The 22,106-nt window shown below is 37.5% G+C and overlaps 1 protein-coding gene across 4 annotated transcripts in view; it reads left to right on the forward strand.

The window, feature by feature from the left end:
• Positions 1 to 195: 195 nt before the first annotated feature.
• hook3 (hook microtubule-tethering protein 3) overlaps positions 196 to 22,106 on the forward strand; it is a 64,928-nt gene continuing 43,017 nt past the window's right edge. For all 4 annotated transcript variants that reach the window (XM_088630323.1, XM_088630324.1, XM_088630325.1 and 1 more), the window contains exon 1: positions 196 to 541. In XM_088630323.1, the coding sequence (XP_088486449.1) occupies positions 485 to 541 (57 nt within the window). In that variant the 5' untranslated portion in view covers positions 196 to 484. The remainder of the gene's footprint in view (positions 542 to 22,106) is intronic.

Raw genomic sequence — 22,106 nt, forward strand, 5'->3', positions numbered from 1 at the left:
GTCTCTGATACTGCCAGAGTAATAGTATTTTTTTCCCTCAGGAAAGAGTAAAGAAAGTAAAGGCGATAGGACATTAAATATTATATAACCGAAAATAAAGGCACGTTAAGGACTAAGAGATGTTTCTGCTTTATTTCCCGGTGATGCTTTGGAACAGGCAAGGGCTGCCCAGAGGGTGCTGGGTGGCAGCTGTAGGACCCCGCCTGACTAGGAGAGAGACAGGGAGAGGAGAGAAACCGGTGGGCTGGTTGTTCGTGTCTCTCCGTTTCAGTCTATAATAACTAATTCTCTTTTTTATCGACGTTTTAGGGGGTTAGAACAAAGAGCCGCATCTGGAGTGGGGGGTGAAAAGGTCCCGTGAATATTGTTTTTTTTTATCTGACCTGGATACCGCGATTCAGTTAAACGACTAGTGATTTTTCTTAATAATACTCAAGTATCGCGTTATATACCCTGTATATTTGTGGATTAGCGGTGAACTACAATGAATACGCTGGAGTCGGTGGATCGGGTCGAATTGTGCGAGAGCCTCTTGACATGGGTGAGTTTTTTTTGTCCTTTTTGGGATTATTTTCTCCCCTGTCGCCTCAGCTCATCCAGTCATGTAGTTAGTTTCTGCCCTAACTGTACTACTCCAAAGTTTCCCAGCCTTACGAGATTTCGTCTGCCTGTTCGCTGTTCAGAAGTGGAAAATCCGGCACGTTATTCGTTTGCCAGCGGTTTTTTTTAAAAATATAATCCTGAGGTTTTCGGGGAAAAAAACCGGCGCTTTTTAAATTACGTTATCTTGTCTCATCGGTAATGCACTAGAGTCCCTGTACGCCGCGGCCGGCCTGATTTCCTGTTTTACAGTTTCTTATGTTGGTCTGTCTCTCAGTAGTGACTTTTTGCTCAAGACTCTTCTTGGCGAATAAAACCTATTCCGGGATAATAAACTACAACGGACGGAGTGCTGTAATGTATACCTAGTCAGTTCTACATTATGCGCATTGTCTGGGTTGACTCACTAGTCGGCTGCGAGTCTGTGCAGGCAGCACATACCGGTACTGGGTTGTATTATTTTAGCTTTGCATTTTTCTTAAGGAGGAAAATCTCGGTATAATAATGGGGGAAAGTTACAGTCCCGTTTAAAACGCCGTTAACGCAGACGGAACGAGTTGGTGCTGCAGCAGCAGACGAGAGGGTTTGCTGGTCTCAGTGTGCTCCACCCTTCACAGACAGAGGCTTTTCCACGTCTTTTCTTTTTAGTTCAGGGCAGCCTCCCGGCAAAAACACCCAGCTGTATAAACAGCGGGATTGATTCTGCAGAGAAATATCCCAATGCCACGATTTTGAAACGAGCACTGTACCGCATTCATTAGTCTTGTTTTTTTCTTTTCTGCAGCCCGGTATGAAGACTGACAGACAATAGGTTTTGCTTTGCTGTACGCCGTTATCATACTAGAGGAGGTCTTTGGGGGAAAAAATAGTGTCATAACAAGAAACTGGAAAAGCTTCGTACTGTATTGTCTTCAACGTTTGTTTTCATAGTCTGTCAAATACGTAAAGTGAACGATGTAAACATACAGTATGACCCCTAAATCCCAGGACGGTTGTGAAATCAGTAGGGATCTTCAATGGTCTCGGAGACCGGTGTGGATTTTATGTGGTGATATTATGTCTGTATTTCCGATTTGCTGTCTCATATTTTGCGGTTACATTCAACTTTGAATACACATCAACTAGCGCTGCTAACACTGGTTATAAAATGACTGGTCTAAATGAGTGTTTAAGGTCTGGGACCGTCATTATCTGAGGAGTGCTCGCTCCCTTTGTCTTCCGATTCGCGACAACAAAGGTGTTTGTTAAATGTGGTTAATATAAAACAAAAGATATCCTACATATCTCTAGAAGGGATTTGATTATGCCGTATCTTTTGGTACACCTTTCTAGTATCGCAGTAGTAAAAGATGCTTTTTTCACACTGTTTTGCATTAATTAGGATAATTTGTCATTAAACCCTTGATCATTGTTATTCGTTTGTGCAGTGTTACATGAAACTGAGCACACGCGTCTTTCCTTTAGAACATTTTACAGTTACAGAGAGTGTCATTTACAGTTTGGAAGTTTAGACGGATGAAATTCATTCCCTTCTTTCTGGGCTTGCAGAATGAAGGCAGATCTTTAGAGTTTTTTTTTTTTCTTATGGAAATCAGTCAGGCGTTTAAAAATCAAAGAATTATTTTCAATGGTCTGATTTAAAAAAAAATAACATAGGTGGTAGCTTTTTGCGCAAGAAAAATGATTCAAAAACAACACCGGATTTCAGGTACCATGTAATATTGTGGCCTGGAAGTGAGACCACCACTGCATAGGATTTACTTTGGAGGAAGTTTATTATTTTCAGTGTTTTAAATCTAGAGCAACGGTCTTATCAAATAGTCTAGATTTATAGGACTGTGTCTAATTTATCCATTCAAAAACAAAGTTTTGGAAGTAATTTTAAAGAGCTCGAATTTGGGCACATACACACAATGGAAAAGCCAAGAGTGAGAGGAGGTAATTCGGTCCATTTAGCCTGTTGGGTCTGTTTCTCTGTAGTCCCATAGCCTGTAATTGCTGTATTGGAATACATCCCACAAAAATGCAATCCCCTTGAAACCTCCCAGAAAGATGTCTTGTAGCCAGTCAAACCTGACCTGCACGTCTCTGAGAGGTAGGTGAGCATAGGATCATCTCTCCGTGTAAACATGAGTCGAACATACAGACTCCACTCAGTCAGGCACCCCGAGCTGATTTCCAAATCCAGAGCACTGGAGCTGTCAGGTTGTAGTTTTAACGATCATGCTACTACAAGACCCTTATTTGAAAAGAACCAAGTCAATCACTGGATATTAGTTTTCACATTTTAGGTCAAAAGTAATGAGCGTAGTCATTTGGCAACTGGGCAAACTCAAATGGTTATTGCAATTTTAGTTCTGATAAACATTTCTGTAACCATGATTGTATTTGTCCTCGGATCTGTTTAGTGAAGGTTCACTGTATGTTACAGCAGTGCAAATAGAGTTTAAAATCCTGTTTCAATGTTTTAAAACTTCTTACTATTTCAATACTACCATCATAATGATTTTAATATTTTTAATAACATCTTTTGTCCCTCTCTATCTTTGAAAGCAGTGTTTGTAGGATATAACATTTTTTGAAAGAGTAAAAATAAGATATTGGAAAGTGACATTCCCAGATACATTTGGTTAGATTTCTTAGAGCTTTTTGTACTGGAGATATGTGAGAGGAGGTCTAGAAATATGGAGAATCCATAAAGGGTTATTAGTCTTGCTGGTGATATAAAAACGTTATTGTTGTTCTCGGATATGATCATTTTCTGGTTTCCGTTTAGATTAATCAGTTTATATTATTCCACCCTTTCAAGTTCAGACTGAACTGGCACCTCTGAAGTGCCTTAAGGTTCACAGTGAGGAAATGAGGTTGGTAGCTAATCATGCACATGGTTCAGAATGAAGGTCTTAGACTGTAGGCCATGCATCTCAACATCTGTGCCATGCCAATGTGCTTCCCCTATAGTTGTGCACATTCTTTTCAAGTGAAGTTCAGTGAAACATATTTAGCATGCCAAAGTAGCAAAATCTGAGCTGACACACTTGCAGAGAGTCCAATGTGCTCACATAGCCGAGAAAAGGAAGATTCCAGTAAGGAGCTGTAGGCTGTTTTTGAAATGAAGAGACTGCCTGCAGTTTTGCATGGCAATCTCTATAATGCTGCCAGGGATACTGTAGTTCAGAGGGATGCCAGGAAGAAACGGTAAACAGAGTCATGCATAAGGAGGGTAGAGCCATGTAGTTAAGGCTTGGAAGGGTGAATAATTAGAAAGTTGCAGGTCAAGAATACAGAATTTGTGAAGGTAGAGGTCTCATTATAAGAGAGTAGATTCTGGAACAAAAAGTTGTATTCAGATTGGGAAAAAAATAACATAATTTTGACATGTTTGGTATTTAGGCCTTCCTGTGAATACGAATTGGTTTACAAAGAGGGGAAAACTCACTCTGGAATGCCAAACATGCTCCATTGATAAAGGCGCCATCTCAGAATCGACATCAAGCTGTATGATCCAGATGTATTGAGTTCGAGGTGCAGTCTGTGAACAGGATTACCCAAGTGGAAGAACACAAGTGGCTCCTGCTAGGGGTGGCTTTGGGATTAATTGTCAGGGGCTTCTTCGATGAGAACACGCCTTTGATTTCATGGGTACCTGCAGACCTGCAGTGACATCAGTGAGAGATGTGCCTCTCCTCCAATAGACACTAATCCACATGTCTGTAGCAGATGTTGTACACTTCCTCAGTCTCCCTGCATATAAGAGTTGTTACTGTGAGTTATGAATAAGCATCAGTCCCTAAAGCTTAAGTATTTATATAGCTTGGCATACCCGGGGTGGGGGGGACCACAAACACACACCGCTGAAGTGCAGTGCCCACCTGGGTGCCGCATGACAATTGTGTGCCAGCACCCTCACCACAAGGTTGTGGGGAAGGGTGAGCAATTGCCTTTTGAAATAAGAGATAGGTTGGCTAGTTGTTAAAGTCACGATGGAAAATAGCTAGGACAATGGTGGATTAACACCCCCCTGCTGTTTTGAAAACTGCCTTGAGATTTTTCATCTTAATTCATGACTCATTCAAAAGACAGCACCTCCTCCAGTGTAGCATAGACCAGATCCCGTCTTCTATACAGCACTGTCCTTTGTCACCATACTGGTTTTGAAATTGTAGCCCAGAGGGAAGCATGTCAATTTCTGGTCCATAAACAGTGCTAATATTCACAACCTATTTAAATAAGACCATTGATTTAAACTTGTTTTTGATCTATTTTTCTTTTTAAGGAGTCAGTTTATTATGTAAAAAGAACTTGTATTACTGTTGTCATGATCATTCTTACTGTTGTTGATGGGCCAGTTGGTTTCCTCTCATTTGTCACAATTCTTATTTGAGATTGTGATAATACTTCATTAGTCTTTTCTGAACAAAAAAATTGGTTTAATACTCCTTTATCCTGTTTATGGAGATGCAAAAGATGCAGTGCACTAGTCTTTCAGATGCTGTGACTAGTGCATTGTTCTTATGGTCCTTGACCATGTGATAAAGAATTTAGAAACTGACCCTGTTGCATAACTTTGCCTACAGTTGTAGCACATGTGCTTTTCCTTCAATATCCTTCACTGCTGTTTCAGATCATTTTCTTTCTTGATACTGCTGGCTTTACTGTACAGCACAGAAACCACTGTGTCATTGGTGTCTCTTCTCCTTGTTCTCTTTTACATGTCTTGTTTCCTGTGCTGTAGTGCGTGGCCATTCCTTCTGTGATCTTTTTTGTTCCCTGTTGTTTAAGATAGCTGCCATGAATGGTCATTAACTCTTCAGAAGCACAGAGACAGAAAATTAGTGACTGTCTAAATAAGTACCCATGCCACTTAGGAAATTTTGAAAAAAAGTCCTTTAAGGAAGACTGCCATTACGGTAAACTTTACTTTTTCCACAAGTGTTTGTTCACAGTATGTTCCCAGGATCCTACAAGTTTTAGAAGTAACAGGTCAATTTTATACAGTAAGTTAGAACTACTAGGTACATTCACACTTCATTTTTATGGTACTGTAAGTCTATAAAACCTTCATGGAATTTATCACAGTGAGGTGTTGCTGTTTGATGCTCAGTATGATATTGTACCTAAATGCTAAAAGTCATGAGATATACATGTCGATGAAGAGTGTGAACTTTTGCGGTGCTGAGTTCAGTTGTGCTCAAAAGGTTTTGATAAACATTCAAGTGTTGAATATGAATAGCAGCTCTAGTGGTAGGAGACTTTTTACTATGACAGTAATCTTTTGATCTGAGTTTCCAGTCTGTATAATCCAGATTGTTTTTTTTTGTTTAAACTAAGTACAATGTTTCCACTGAGTACTGTTCAGCATGAAGCTTCAGGCAATGATGTTAAGGTATCTAATATCTTTGTTGAATTGTTGCAAGTGATCTGAAGGTGAAATAAAAGCAAATTACAAGGAATAGTCAGTAATATGATGTATATCAATGTATTGTTTCATTTACTTTCGTAGATCGGGTAGTGTATAATTTATTTGACCACTGTAAAAATACTCGGTGTCAAAAAACAACTTTCCTTTTTCAGTTTCTACAGTATATGGAAATCAAAGTTCTTCGTGCAGTACAAGGGTGTTACATAAGGTAGACAATTTAATATAGGTAATATGTACTGTATATTGCTGTTTATTATGCGTACATCCAGTATCCTTTAGTAATTCAATTTGGTCCCAAGAACCCTTTTAAGTGAATACTTTATAGACTGTTACGCTATGATTTGTGTATTCCACTATAATATATTGTGTATTAGTATTATTCTGCTTCTGGTAAAAGCCGTTATGAGTTCTGTTCATACATCATTCTGCATACTAAGCCTTTCTGAAATATTAAACTCAAGTTTTTATTTTCTATTATATTTTCTATTATTCAGGTCACTTGTAACCTGAAAGCATAGTTTTGGTCAGTGTGCAGTGTTTTTAGTCTGCACAGATGGCTTCCTGTTCATGGTACTGCTACCTTCAACCTGTTTCCTACAGTAAATTCCTACAGTGAATCTGCGAAGAATATTCGAGAATCAGATTTCCATGCGTTGGTGCAAAAAGATTTGTACATTTCATGCTGTTTTAAGTAATACAAAAATAAAACCACTAAAGCACAAAAGCCTAAAAACAGGAATAGCCTATTTTATATAGGTACTGTATAAAACATCTTGCTATGTTTCTTAGGTATTAAAATTATTAGGTGTTATTATTTAGAATTATTTCAACATGTAGCTTGCAGATCTGCTATTAAAGGACAGAAAGAAAAATAGTTGACCAGTAGAAATTTACATTTCCATTGCTGTTCCACTTGGCAAAATTGCCTTCATTTATTAATTTTGCCATCAGACCATCGTCCAGATGGGCAGACATGCTTTCTTTCTCTTTTATGGTTTTGCTGACTACTTCCTTCCACTTGATCCAGCCCCAGAGTACAGGTGACCCAGCTGCTGGTCACTGTTTAAGCAGAAGTTTGCATAGGTTGCTAATCATTTTGTTCTGGGACAGGCTGTGCTTGGCCCAAAGAATGTCAAAGGTTATTTTCAGTGAACTGCCCAAATCCTCATTTTTTTAAAAAATATCTTGGTTACTAACCATCATATTGAAACCCAGCTCCACCAGTGTACTGTATGTCTGCACATTATGGCATTTTCATTCGAACTAGCACTTGATGTTTATTGGTTTTGGCTTGTCACCAATATAATTGCTTACAAAAGTAAAAAGAAAAACATTGGAGTTGATTTTAATTCTTTCTCTGCAGAGTGCAGTTCATGGCTCCTTAATTCTTGAACAAACTGCGCTAATCTGACACAGCAGACATTTGGCATCAACCCCCTCATTAATGGTGGCCTTGTGCAACAGCATTAATTTGTCAGCACAGCAACTGATGGCAGAGATGTGCATTTTTGCTGCTTGTTTGTGAGCAGTGTAACAGTGGGATTGTGTCTACTTGCCGTTTTAAATTAAAAACATCCTGGCTAATAATGGTCAGGAAATACAGTAAAGTAACTTCAAAGAAGCCTGCACTTTGTCATTAAAGGCTGTTGAATCGGTATGACCTGAAGTAACCTTTCTCAGGACATATGTTAGGGCCTGAGCCTCATTTGTTAACAAAAAACTTGACTAAACACTACAATGGTTTTAATATTTTGTCACATTATAAATTATACATTTTCTATGTTTTTACATTTTTGTAAAAATAAGTATTGACATAACTAAGATTAAGTCTTTCCTGAAAGTTTAATAGTTTTGGGAAAAACATCAATACTACAGTGTCAAAATACTATCCTTAATTTAAGTAGATTTAAGTTCTTGTTGTATGCTCCTGAGCAGTGTGTTGTAAAGAGTAAATCTCAAAAACACTTCACCACGACTTTCTGATCAGATCTTTCCTTGTTTTGGGGACTTCACTGAAAAGACTCATTTTTGAGATTGACAGTGTGCGCTTGAAGGTTTTGAGTCCATGTGATTACACAGTGACTTGCAATGTACTCAGCTGCTGATAGGTTTTTTCATGACCCCGATTTTGTCATTTGCAACCTCCTAAAATTGATCAACAGTTTTATTAACTCTTGTATACTTTATGTAATTTTATGATTTTAATGTAGCTGGTGGATGACAATATTTAGAGTGCTGAAAGAATTCTTTCTAGTCATGAAACAGTGTGATGCAATGCTTTTGTGGGGAAAGAATGAGCTTTTTATGGCATGCTGTGATATGTGAAGAGTGGCATTCCTGTTTTTGTGGGATATGTGATCAATGTACATTCCTAACATATCTCTCTATCCTTCATCTACAAAAGCAGTGAACTTGGTAGGAGTATATGTCAAATATGGGGAAGGTGTACACGTGTACTGCATGCAGTGAGAAGTCAGGGGGAATGTAACTATGAAATCGTTCTGTTAGCCTGAACTTTATTATCTTATTGTGAAACAGAAATGATAGATATGCTTTACGTAATTTATCCACCAACTCGCCTTTCTGTAATTTATAATGTGGAAAAACTAAACGGAAATATGCTTGTTGTAGGTATTTTTAACTGTAGAAGTTTTTAACATCCGGAGCAACACCACTATACTAAGTGTTACTGTGAGGCGTGGTGCCAATGGAAAATTCTGACCATTATCCATTTTACCCAAATTAGGGAATGTCCTCTTTTAGTACACAAACAGTCAATGTTAATGCAGTGCATGTTACAGTACTTAGTTTAGTTACTTGTCCTTATTTTACTTTTATGTATGGTTGTCAGTTTCAGAGCATTCAATTTGACTTCTTTACTTTCAAAAAACAGTAATATGCTTAAGCCTGAAAGCTCACTTGTGGACTGTGTAACTTGTAAACTTTAGTGTTAGTAGGTGCAGTAGTGGTATATGGGAGGGTCCTAGAGGAAAAAGAAAGTTTTTAAATACAAAAAATACATGGAAAATGTGATCTTTAACCAAATCTTTACAAGCCTGGATTTAATTAGTGTTATACCTTGTACTTTTCTCTTTACATACAAATTCCTCCGGTCTGCTACAGGCCACATAGATAATTAATTTCTGAGACCTATTAAATGGTTTAAAGTCTTGTTTGTGAAATATATGAAATAAGCACCAATCTTTGGTGTTGTGTGTTCACCCAGTTTTCCTTTTTATATCACCAAGACCCACGTGAAGTTCTGATAACATTCAATGACAAAAGTATGCATAAATTGAGAAAATCTGGAAGAGTGTGAATTCCTTTTCATGGAGCTACATCAAATGATATAATAATGGAATTTGCTCTGATGTTGCAAGCAACTATTTAATGTTCTAGTTGTTATACAGATCAATAAATTGGTTTTCTGAGGTTTGTTAACCCATATTTGAAGTGAGAGATGCTTTTTTGAGGCTACAAATTTGGCTCAGTGTGAAACCTGTTTTCTAATCATTGAACTACAGTATAAGCTCAATATTTGATAAATGGGGTTATATGAGAAAAGATTCAGCACAGTTGCTTCCAAGTGCAGGGTCTGTATTCTAATATTGGATTTTGAGATTGGTTATGTCAGAGTTTTGATTTCTTTCAGGCCTGGTCTTGTACTGCTTAAAGTCTTCTTAACTTTATATTTACAGAGTCCAGCTATATTTCTTAAAGCCATGACTGCTTGGAATTAACGTTAGGTTAAAGAACTTGCTGTATGAAATTGTCATTGAATTACATGGTTGCGGTTCATATGAGGCTGCATTTCATAGGTTAAAGCTATATTTAAAATCTAAACAGCTGTCTCAACGCATAATCATAATGTACACTGTTAAAGATATGAAGTAAAAATGCTAATCCAGTACTGTACAGTTATTGCATTGCTAAGGATGTGAATCTTTTACGTATAATGTGTCCTGAATTTGCATTGTACTTTTTAAATTTGTTCTTCTAATATAATTTATTTTGTAAGTTTATACTTAAACATTATTAGAGTATATTCACAATAAATGCGTATTTGCAATGTTTTACTTATAGATATATATATAGATTATATGTGTCTCTCTCTGCCTGTGTTTGTGTGGATAGTTGTTAATGTGTATTTCTTCAAGATGTATTAAATACTAACACGAACCAAGACAAACTTACTGAATTGGTTTACAGTAGCTGCAAATAAAGAATTGCAGAATAATACTTTAAAATGTTTAAAATTTTACATTCTGATTTTTCATATACAGTATTTTTGCAATGAATACTGTACAATTATCATTAGATACTGCAGAATCCACAGTTCATCACATTATGTAGACATTTTTAAGTCTGTGTAAATTGGGGAATGTATATGTATTTACATACAATTGAAAAGGATTTTGTGAACTCTTTGAATCGTCTGTGTTCCTGCGTTAATTGTAGTCCAATCTTCATCCAGGTTATCATACTAGATAAACACAATATGATTAAACAAATAGCACACAAACAGTTGTACTTATTTATTGAAGATAAATAAATTGCTTAAACATTCAGTGTCTATGCCAGAAATGTGAGTTATATTGGCTGTGGGATTAATAATCAGTATTGGCTCTGCCTGAGAGACAAGTAAAACTAATACTCAAAGCTTGTGAAAAGTGAGCAGCAGTTTGCCTTGTTTTGTAATTAAGAGTTTTAGTGTTTTTGCCAGGGAAATAGATGTTGTGTGAGAAGGAACAAGCATGAAAATACAGAACATTATTTGCTAGGCATCGGCAATATATTCAATTCTACAAGTAGTGCTATTGCTCTTTGGCAACAAGTCACATTTTTACATATCAAACATGTTGTCTTTTCACTCCTACAAAGAAATGAAGACTTCGAAACCTCTCTTGGACCATGTATATCATACTTTATTTTTCATTTCTTCAGCAACATATTTACAGTGTTACTGTCAATTATTATATTCAGAAATTTCCTTTTGAGATTCTACAAAAACAACTAACGAGCAATTTCAGTGGGATCAATGATTGTGCGGTCTCTGCAGTAGCTCCAAAACTCAGGTCTTGCAGTATCATTTCATTTCCCACCAATTCAAAGACACGCCGTTGTTATAGTACATGTGTGACAACATCAGGCACTGGCACTGTGATTGGATAGAGGTAGAGGAACACAAGGAGCGCAGCACTGTGTTTGCAGGAGCATCATCAAGTCATCTGCTTCATGTGTGGACTATTCAGGCTCAGGCTATGATTGAATCATGGCTGAAGCTCTGACCACAGCTGCCATACAAGCCAAACAAATGAGCTTGCTGGGCTGGACCCATGGGTCATATATTTTTGATTTAGCTTTTCTGATGTCATTGCTTTGAATGACCTTTTTTTCTGCACAGCTGCCAATGTTTATAAAAAAGAGCAAAAGTAGTAGTTTTCAGAACCCATTGAACCCACCAAATCTTTTTTACATATATTTAGATATGTGGATAACTCCCCTCTGAAGGGGAGTAGAGATAATGTAAATAAAATAGTGAATAAAATGTTTTTATTTAATGAATGCTATTTATTTCAATTCAAGACACGAGCAAAATCTACACTGTTCTTAATATATGCATGACACAAGTCCATGCATGATTCAGTTATTTTTATTTGTAACTTTCTCTTTAAAGTTCCTCCAGATATCATGGCCCACTCTCTATCCCTGCCTGTTTTTTTTTCCCCAATTAAAATTTACACATTTGTAAATCCTTCTTCTGGAAAGAGATACTTTAGAATTTCTGAAAACCAGTCTAGAGCCCTGTAACAATTTCCTGAACTGCAGTGGCTCACGTCACTGCTTACTCATGAATTAAATCTGTGTAATGTTATGTTTTATGAGAAATCAAAGAGCTTGGGACATGCATATACTTATTCAGCACTCTGTGTGAACAAGAACAGTATCAATTTTAATGTGCAGATTAATCATCGGATGTACAAAGAGCTCTGTGGTGATAGATTTTGAGATGGCAAAGCAGAATTTACTGAATGCAGCTATGGCCATTTTCAGCTCCCCCACCAAAAGCAACAGAGCATTTCTGCTTTCTTACAGCACATAATCTGTTACAGTGCAAGGATTGTGTAGTTATTTAAAAAGACGATAGTCATCCATATAATAGATGTTACAGAAACAGTTGTCAGTATGATGGTAAGGAATTAAAGGAAAAGGTGAAGTCATCTGCATTTTACTATCATTTGAATTTGTACTCGTTGTACATATTGTATCATTTTTGATTAATTATTTCAGCCACGATACAGCAGCTTCAAAAAAGACTCCCAGGAGACCAGCAGCATTCTGGAGCAGCCATGTGCAGGGCAAACAGATGAGCACTGCACCAGTCCAGCAAAGAGCAGGGTATCATGCAGGCAACTATGCGTTACCTTGTTATAATACTTCTGTCATTCGTCTCATATAAGCCTTTTCTGAAGTACCCTGTGATGCTTCCAGTAAAGGAAATAGGTTTTTGTAGAATCATTTTATTTTTGGGCCAACATAGATTCTGAAAATCTATTACCTAAAGTTTAAGCATTGGGATTTTGTAATGCATGTCCCCATTACCCAGACAGTCTTGCTGCAGCTGTTGTTGTGTGCCAGACACATTGATCGATCTGAGCTAATGAGGTGTTCACATAGAATGAAGTATCTGTGTCTGAAATTTGTGCATACAGGCTACAAGAACAAGCGTGAAGCAGGGAATGAGAAAGTAAATTGCACAATGTTGTAAGGAAAATTACATTTCGAACAATGCAGCAGAATTAGAATTAGATCTAGTGCAGTGGTTTCTAGTCTTCTCCCTAAGGTGTTGATTGATTTTGGTCCTGTCCAGGTGTGTTCGCTGAAATCAACTGGATCAACTGGACTGCTGGAGAAAAGAAAAAATTGAAACATTGTGGGAATGATTAAGACATTGTCACTCCTGTTCGTGTTAAAAATATAATCTTGCTTATTAGTCAGAATTAAGGTAACATTCACTTAAAAGCACGTTGAGGAGAAAATGCGTGTCGTTCTGTATGATATAATTATCTGGAGACAATACACTTGAAACGGACAAATCACCAGTGCCAGCTCACGCCTCAGATCCATCTGCTTGCATGCTTAAATGTTTAAGAGCTCAGCTAGAATGCAAACCAGCAGGGACAGTGATCCCCAGGGAGGGGTTGGGGACCCCTGATCTAGTGGACAGTATAGAAGATCACTTTTCTTGACGAAGAACATGATACAGTATTTTAACGGGATAAAAAAAATTAGATTGCAAAACAATTTTCAGTACTTAGCAGAACTAAATATACTGTAAGACAAATTAGGAAAGCTTCCGTACTAATACTAATATCACGCTTTATTAATAATCATAAAAGCATTATTTTATGTAACTCCTATGAGTTTATATAACTCATAGTACAATCTGAAGGTGCTTTACCGTATTTCGATTGAATAGAATTATGTTGATCATTGTACTAACAGTGTTATTTGATAATGTTTTGCTTAGCATTATCATGTCATGTACTGGTCAGTTTAAGGACAGTAAAAGGGGTAAGACTGTATTGACGTACATCTCCAGATGTACAGATATCATCGTGCATGAACATTTTGGGTTCTCTTTTATGAACAGATTGAATTCCTATGGAATGGTGGTATTAATGTTTGGAAAGTTTAAGCATGCATTTGCATACTTTTTCTGTACAATTAGAGAAAAAAAATTGCAAATCACATTGAAATTGTATCTAGCTAGAAAGAACTGAATTTGTTTTCAGACATTGATTAACTGGTTTTCAAAGCTGTGCGCTGTGCTCCTCAGAGGGCAGCATTTCATTTAACACTTATGGATTGTACAGTAGTGGGTGATTTAGTATTTCACCTGAGGACTGCAGTCGCTTTTTTTGTTCCAGCAGGGCATGTTTACGTTATGACAAAAGCAAAATATTGAAATGTAGCAAGAATTATGTTGGAGTGCACGCCAATCAAGATTAAAAAAGATCAAGAAATAAAATAGTTTTTAAAATGTAGCCTATATGCTTATATAAGCTGCATGTGAGCAGTTTTGATAGCTTCGGGCTGTTTGCAATAGTTTCTCATTCAATTCTCTGGGATTTCGTTGTTCCCAGGGCTGCGAGTGGCATACTTTTTATGTTCGCATGCACAGGCCATAAACATACTTTTCTTTCCTTTGCCATACCGTGACTTTGGAAGCAGTGGCATGGTTCTTACAGCTCGCTGTGGTGTGGATTTCCAAACCTTTGGGTGTTTCTCACTGGTAAACTGTGTGTGTCGTAGACAGTGCAAATGGCAGCATGAAAACAACCCTGGCAGGGCAGCTACACTGCGGGGATGCATCATTAATTAGTAATTAAACTTTGCTGTGCTGATTAGCCTTGACTCTAGTCACTGTACCCCGTTGAATTCAGCACCACAGCAAACCAGGGAGTTCTTCCTAAGGGAGAAAAAATAATGACGAAGTTAATTAGCCTTGGGGTTCCCCTGTCTCTTATACTACAGCGTAAATGTACAAAGTATCTACCAGGACTGCAAATGTTGTCTTTTTCTCAGCCTTTGGCAAGAAAACCAGTTTATATGATATTAGTCTGGTAAGGTGTACTGTTTTGACCATCTGTATAACCTGGATCTACTCCAGATTTGGGGAATGCTGTTTTCATCTAGCTTTTTTTTAAGCCTTTGAACAGTGCTCAGCCTTAGAAATTAAGTATGTAAAGCATGCAGATAACAGAATATGAACGACTGTCAGAAGATACACTAGTGTCTCTTTATTGTATTTTTTGCCTAGTTAAGGTGTGCTAAGGCTACACTAACTGATGGAAAGAGACCACCCTCTAGCCATCAAAACATGCTGGTGTTAGGACAAGAAGATTCCACAGGATTGATTTAGGTGTAATGCACAGAAACTGTTCAGCAGAGGGATCCTCATCCTGTAATCCGGCGTTTTAATACTCGCAGTACCACTCTTTCACGTGTATCATGGCAGATACCGCTACAGGGTACGCTGTCAGAAGAAATCTTGGAATTGACGTTGGATACTTATTGTATGTACATCAGATCAAAATGCAATGTATTATTCAGCACAGGCTTTTGGAGGCCAGGTACAAGCTAAATGAAAGAGAAAGCACTATGGGGAAACCAGAGGGAAATACATGAGGGAATCAAGTTTGCTTATGTTTTTGTTTTGAGCATTCAAAAAGAAAGAGAATAAAAACAATAGTTTCTATGCTGTAAAAGGCTTTAATTTTTACATCCAGGAGAAAAATCGAAACTCTTTTGTTTTTTTAAGGTTGGCTGGAGTTCGGGCAGACTCTAGCTTGTATTAAGCAGACAGCATGCAAGCATTTATAGACCGCTTCCATTACATAACAGCTTAAACTGTTTATGCCACCGCAGTGTAGTTCTGTGCTCCAGCTCTTTGCCTGAGGTGAGATTAGTGCGATTGTGATGCTGTGAAAGACTGCTGTTTTTGCCACATCTTTTCAAATGTGTGATTGCTGGGTGAAACAAACCATTTGCTGCAGGTGTGCGTAATGCAGACAGATAGCATCCGAGTAGTGTTTCATAATGAAAGAGCAATTTCAGCTGTAGTACATGGTACTTTGCCCGACTGCTAGTCTTCACCTTTGTTGCTATCAGTACAGTTTTACAGATAAGTACTTTAGGTTGATAGGTGTCAGATTCGTTTACCATCTGATGTCTTATTAGGTTTTGAAGAATTCATCCCAGAAGTACAGCAGCCAGTCACTGTACCTCAGGCAGTTTTCAACTATACAGCTTGATACTATACTGTGGTGTGAACTTGGTGGCCTTGTTGATCTCTGCCTAGGGTTGCAGTTCTAGCCTTTTGATTAATTTGAGCAATGGGGTGTACAGTGTATTGAATTGTATGCTTCTCTCACGTCATTGAAAGTGTTTTGTGGATGTTTACAGTATGATATAATCCCACAATTATCAATTTTGGAGCAGAACTAGCCAACCTTGCCATTACATTCCTTGAAGAAAATGTATTTGTCTACCTCACCATTGGGCATCATATGCATTTGGTTGTAAATTGCTCATAGATCCAAGGATCTTGTTCAGCCTGATCTTCGTGGATGCCAGTGAAAAAGCTTTCACAATGTACTTGTCATTTTTTGCTTTTGATTCATTATTGAGTAAAATCTTTTGGGGTTTGCTTTTCCAGTGCCTTTCAAGTTTTTTGAATAAGCATATTAAATCCTTTTTCAAGAATGAACAAATCGTGCAGTTACGTTTAAGTACACCCCAATTTCTTTGTGACTGTTTTCTTGCAGAAATTATTGAATAAAGACATGTTTCTTAAATTTTCCGCCTTAAGTTTCCATTTTTTTAATTTCTGAAGTCTTCAATATTTGTTTGCAGAACCTTTGTTGGAGGGTTCAGTTATGAAGCAAGTTTACCACTGCAATCTTTGTAATCCCTTGGTTATCTTAATCCCTTCACTTGTTTCACTCACCCCTTCTTAAAGACTGTAGACAAGTTCTTGAAATTCAAGGTATACATTCAACTCTGTGTATTTGTTACAATTTCTCAGTCCCTTATAGCTGTCTATTTTGTCATAAGAAAGTTTAACTTTGGTAACTCACTAATCCCAGATTTTGTAAATGCTTCAGATTCAATCAATTTTTGCCATAACAGAGCTTGAAATTTAACTGTACAGTCCTAATTTTCAGACTAAAATCTTAAGCATGTAATTTTTAAAACAGAGTTATTTTGTTTCTGTTTTTTCTGTGAACTCGATTTTTGCAGTGCCATCCTCTCTTTATTTAATGGTTCCTTTACTCCCAGAAGATGAGACAACTCAGGTTTTGAAGTTGCTTACAAAGGTGCTGTATTGTGCTCGCAAGACAGTTTTAAAAATTCCATAGTAACCTAGAGATACAGTATCTGCAATTACACCAGAAAAATAAACTTTGGTTTGGACTCAGAACTGTCTTCATGTGTAATAGATTGTAGTATGATGTTACTTACATGAGAAATTGACAGCGCATGCAAAGCAGGGTAAAATAACTAATTTTCCAGCTGTACTTCTTTAACTGAAGGTATATTAGAGAAATCCCTTACAAACATGTTACAGACATGTCTGTTACTCTTCCAGTATTGTTAAATTCTGTTCTCAAGGTTTAGAGTGAGTTATAAATCACAATTCTGTAGGCCTACTGTTAGTGGTGGATTTCATGGTGTAAAAATGTGGGCACATTTTCAAGAAATGTTGAAACTGATTTCAGACTGTTGCATGGAAAAAATGAATTTGGAATGATCTTCTTTTCCCCACATGTTTCTAAGCTCTTGGGAAATATAATCATGGAGACTAGGTCATGAAGGAAAAGCATTGAGCGATAAGTTTAATTTAGAATGGGAATGTGGGACAGTATTCATGAATCTGGCAGATCAGCTGGGTTGTCTGTGGAATTGCTCACAAGTGGAGGAAAGCAAAATGAACTGTAGGAAGACTCCCGAAATGTAAAACATTGTCCCAAATAAAGAAAGCTCCCATGAGCACACAGATGATTATTGTACTGCATACTCTGGTGTCGGTTGCAACTCAAGCACCTAACTCGTTCTCAGCCTGCACTCACTGTGACCCCGAAAAGTCCGCTTTGTCAGTTGTCTTCTGCTTCTTAGACGCTGACAAACTGAAATCAAGCTCATGGACACACAGCTGGACAGATGTTCAATTGACAGTGTTCATGATTTGACTGGCATTATGATACATGGGGAACTGTTGTGTTTAATTTAGCTGCTGTCATTTGATTTCAGTTAGCATGTGTCTAGTGTAAGGGATTTTCATCTGGAAGTGCATAGGAATCGAGTGGTGTTTGAATGATGGAGAGAACACCCTCAGAATAGCTATAAGATTTTCAGTGCACGCGTTGCTGTCCGTGCAGCATTTTGAGTGATGTCAGTCAAGCAGCCTGACAAGGGCCAGCCTGAGTGTGTCTTCTCAAGGCAAAATTGCAATTCATGACGCGATAAAGAAAATAATTGTCTATAGGAGTTTAATTTTAATAAGAAAATTTGTATTTGAATGTAAGATTAGGAATAACTTGCAGTAACCAAGTATTTAAAAGTAGACTCATATTTCAATACCCTTGAAAATGATTATTTCTGTATTGTACAAATGGTAACAAAATATATAGTTCAGGTGGATAAGCGCGTCAGCATGCCTAGGCTGGTAAGGAACAATAGGTTTATTCCGTGCTGAAAGGAGAAGAAAGAAAACACGTCTTGTCTGTGGAGCCTTCTTCAGGTCTGAGCCTTCCTGCAGTGTGGGGACAGTGTCAAAATGGCTATTTTTGCTGTATGCTCAGGCAGTTTGGATGTGGGATAAAAAGTTGAATGAGAGACAAGTACAGAATATCTCCTATTTCTGGGCAGTTCTGTGATTGTTGTACTGTTGTATAATAATAGCGCCTTTTGTGTTCAATCCCCCCGTATCAGGTGAGCATAAGTGTTGGAACAATTGGCTGCCAGGTTTTTCTTGTTGGTCAGTTGTTTCCTGTTGCTCACACAAAAGAGCTGCGAATGTTTAGTGTCGGATTTAGCCTTTGCCCTTCCCTTTAGTGTCTGCCTTTAGAGTCAGTAGGCCTAAACCAGCACAAAGGTTAGAGAACTTTGAGAGAAAAGCAAGCACTTTTGAATCCTGAAAGACAGGATGAATTCAGTCAGAACCATAGCACAAAAACTGGGCATAACAAAATCAACAGTTTAGAATATCCTGAAAAAGAAGCAATCCACTGCTATTCCTAGCAATCAGCAGCAAACCAGTTGGCCGAGGACAACAACTGCAGTTAATCATAGAAAAGTTATCAGAGCTGTGAAGGAAAACTCGAAAACCGTCGCTGAAATCATCAACAACCTCCACAATCTACTGTTTACAGAAGACTTTTGACAGCAGAATTATAAAGGCTACACTGCAAGATGCAAACCTTTCATCAGCGCCAAAAATAGAGAGGTCAGATTACACGATGATGAGCCAGTAGAGTTCTGCAATCAAGCGTTATGGATGGATGAGAGACAGATAAACCTCTACTAAAGTGATGGCAAGATGGAGAAGGTGTGGAGAGAGGAACGAACTGCAGATAATCCAAAGTATACGGTACCACATCATCTGTGAACAGGGTGGTGAAAGTCTCATGGCCTGGGCATGCATGGCCGCCTCTGGAACTGGCTCACTCGTGTTTCTCGAAGATGTAACTAATGATTGTAGTAGAAGAATGATTTCAGAAGTGTACAGAAACATTTTGTCCACCTATGTACAAGACAATACCTCCAGGCTCATTGGCTGTTGCTTCTTGACGCTCCAAGACAATGACGCACCACTGGCAACGCAACCAAGCGAAGAAAAGTGGAAAGTCCTGGACTGGCCAAGTTGATCTCCTGATTTAAATCTAATTTAGCATGCATCTCACTTGATGAAAAGGAGTGTCGCGTCAGAATCCTGCCCCCCCCCCCAAAAACACCCCAACCAACATAAAAGCAACATAAAATGATAAAATGACCACAAAGCATCTCAAAAGGGCAAGCTGAGTTTGGTGATGTCAGTGGGTGACATGATAATGCAGTTATTCTGTACAAAGAATTTTTAACCAAAATTGTATGTGTTTTTATGATTATTATTATTATTAGAAGTCTCATTTTTTTAAATTGTTTGTAAAGACGTGAATACTAAACTATAACTGTGCATCAAAATAAACCCCTCCATATGGGTGCAATTTTAGATAACTATACTGTACAGTTTTTGGATGTGAAATATTTTTGGAATCATTTTGATTAGTTGATTGATTGGCCTCCTCTGATTTCTCTGTAAATTGCCCTGGCTTCCCATAAAATTCTAAGTGAACTTTAATGTTTTCTCACTCATTTTCAAGGCACTAAATCGTTTAGCCCCACCATTTTTTATTTTAAAGACTTAATGCATGAGTTTTGTCCAGCTCTTAATATTGCATAAATTGATTTTGATCTTCTTATTCCAATCACCAATCTCCCCACAATGGGTGATAGTCCCATGTGCAGCACCTCATTTGTGGAGTTCCTTGCCCAGTTTCATTAGTCTTTGAATTGCCATTTTCAAGACCGTTAAATGCCGTTTACTAAAGGGGAAAATACATAATTCAGGCTTTGTCTTGGTGTCATTAAGTCAATTCAATGTACTTTTTTTCTTGAGTGTTTTATGAGTTCTCGTTGTTTTATGTGTGCTATTCTACAACCAGGGAAAGCTCTTGCCTCATGTGACCTTGGCAATGTGCCCACAACGGAAAATAAGCATAATTGGTTTTCATTGATAGGTTTCCCTATATGGATACAGTACAGCATTAACAAAGCTGCATTCTGGTAGCAGCAGAGGCCTTTGTGCCTATAGTTTTGAAGCATGAAATGTCATGTGCTTTGAACTTTCAGTACTTGTCAGAGTATTTTTAGAAACTTCTCTGTAATTTAAAAAAAAACGGAATCTAGAAATTACTTAACATGAAAGTGAATAACATCTCCGGATGTGAAAAGAGTTATCTTTCTTTTTTTAATAAACCACAACGTCATGCATTGCCATACTTCAGGAAACCCTGAGCTCAGCAGAAAAAGTGACAACTATGATGAAAACTGAAAGTGACGTAACTGGCCACTGTATTGCTCAAGCGTGTCAGCGTAGACAATGTGCTTTCAGACTAAGATAACGAGGCAAATTAGACAAGAGATTCTTAAGGGTTTGGAGGGTCTTACCACATGTTCAAATTTTCAGTCTTGGTCTTTAGTGTAACATTTTATTGTCAAATATGGATACACTATCCAATTAAAGCTTGGTAGAACATGCTATCCCAAACAAAAACTGGAACTTGAAGAAACTAGTGTGAAAGAAAAAATGTCTAATCTTCGAAGCTTCAATTTAATCATTAAAATGTGAAAATAAAAAGTAACACTTTTGCCTTTATAATGAAAAGCACTGTCACAGCACCAACACTAGATTGTGCCGTTCTGTATCTTATACTTTTGCAAAACAACACAGAATATTGAAGCATCCAAATTCATAGCAACACAGATGTTTTTTTGATCGCTGACCTTCATCCAGTCACTTAATTATTTCTAGTTTCTGGGCAATGGTTACTTTTTTTTAATACTTTCTTTACTTTCTCAACACCACCTTGAGTTTTGGCCACATTTTTGGACCCAGGATAGATCTTGATTGCACAGATAATGTACAATAAAATATAGTGATTAAGGTGTGTGCACACTGCAGTACGACAAGCACAGCTATATCAGGCCTAAACAGTTTGACAAAGTCCTACGGATCTGGGCACGATCTTTTTAGACTCACAGCCTCAGTTCTTCTGCGTCTAGAAAGTTAGCACCCTACGAAGAGATTTCGTTCTTAGTAGTGAAAAATGTTATTCATAGGGTAAAAATAGGTATATATTTACAGGCTTTATTGTAGCAAAAATTTGTAAACTGGGGGGTGACTGTAAAACTAACTGGCAAGCTAGTATGATTTTGTTTTAAAAAATGGGTGTGATGAATGAAATGTTATGTTGAGGAACACCCACAATTTGAATTACACATATACACTCTGGCAGTATAATTGATATATATATATAAACCATGAATTACACCGCAACTATGTTTTTAAGGTTTTTAACTTTTCATCTTTGATTCCTTGCATGATTTTCTCAGACATAGCCACTACTTAAATGATGCACTGTCACTAAGCTGCTCAGAAAGTCAAGAACTTGCAAAAAGAAGGGCTAACTGGTATTTAAAGTTAGACTGCTTTATAATAGACTCTGTTTTGATTTTTGTTCTAGCAAATATTTCTTGCATATGAACTGTATGTTCATTTGCCATTCATTTAAACTATTTAAATGTATTGAAAAGTGCATATATATGTATTTTAATATGATGCTTTTACAGAACATGAGACAATTTTTCAGAATACATGGTGAATTCGTTTTTATCGTACTTATCGCTGTAGTCAGTTAGCAGCGTGTCTATTTTAGCTTCAGGAAAATCTGACGCACTCATATTATCCCACATCAGC

Source organism: Lepisosteus platostomus, chromosome 4, assembly GCF_059453375.1.
Source record: "Lepisosteus platostomus isolate fLepPlt1 chromosome 4, fLepPlt1.hap1, whole genome shotgun sequence".
NCBI lineage: Eukaryota > Metazoa > Chordata > Actinopteri > Semionotiformes > Lepisosteidae > Lepisosteus > Lepisosteus platostomus.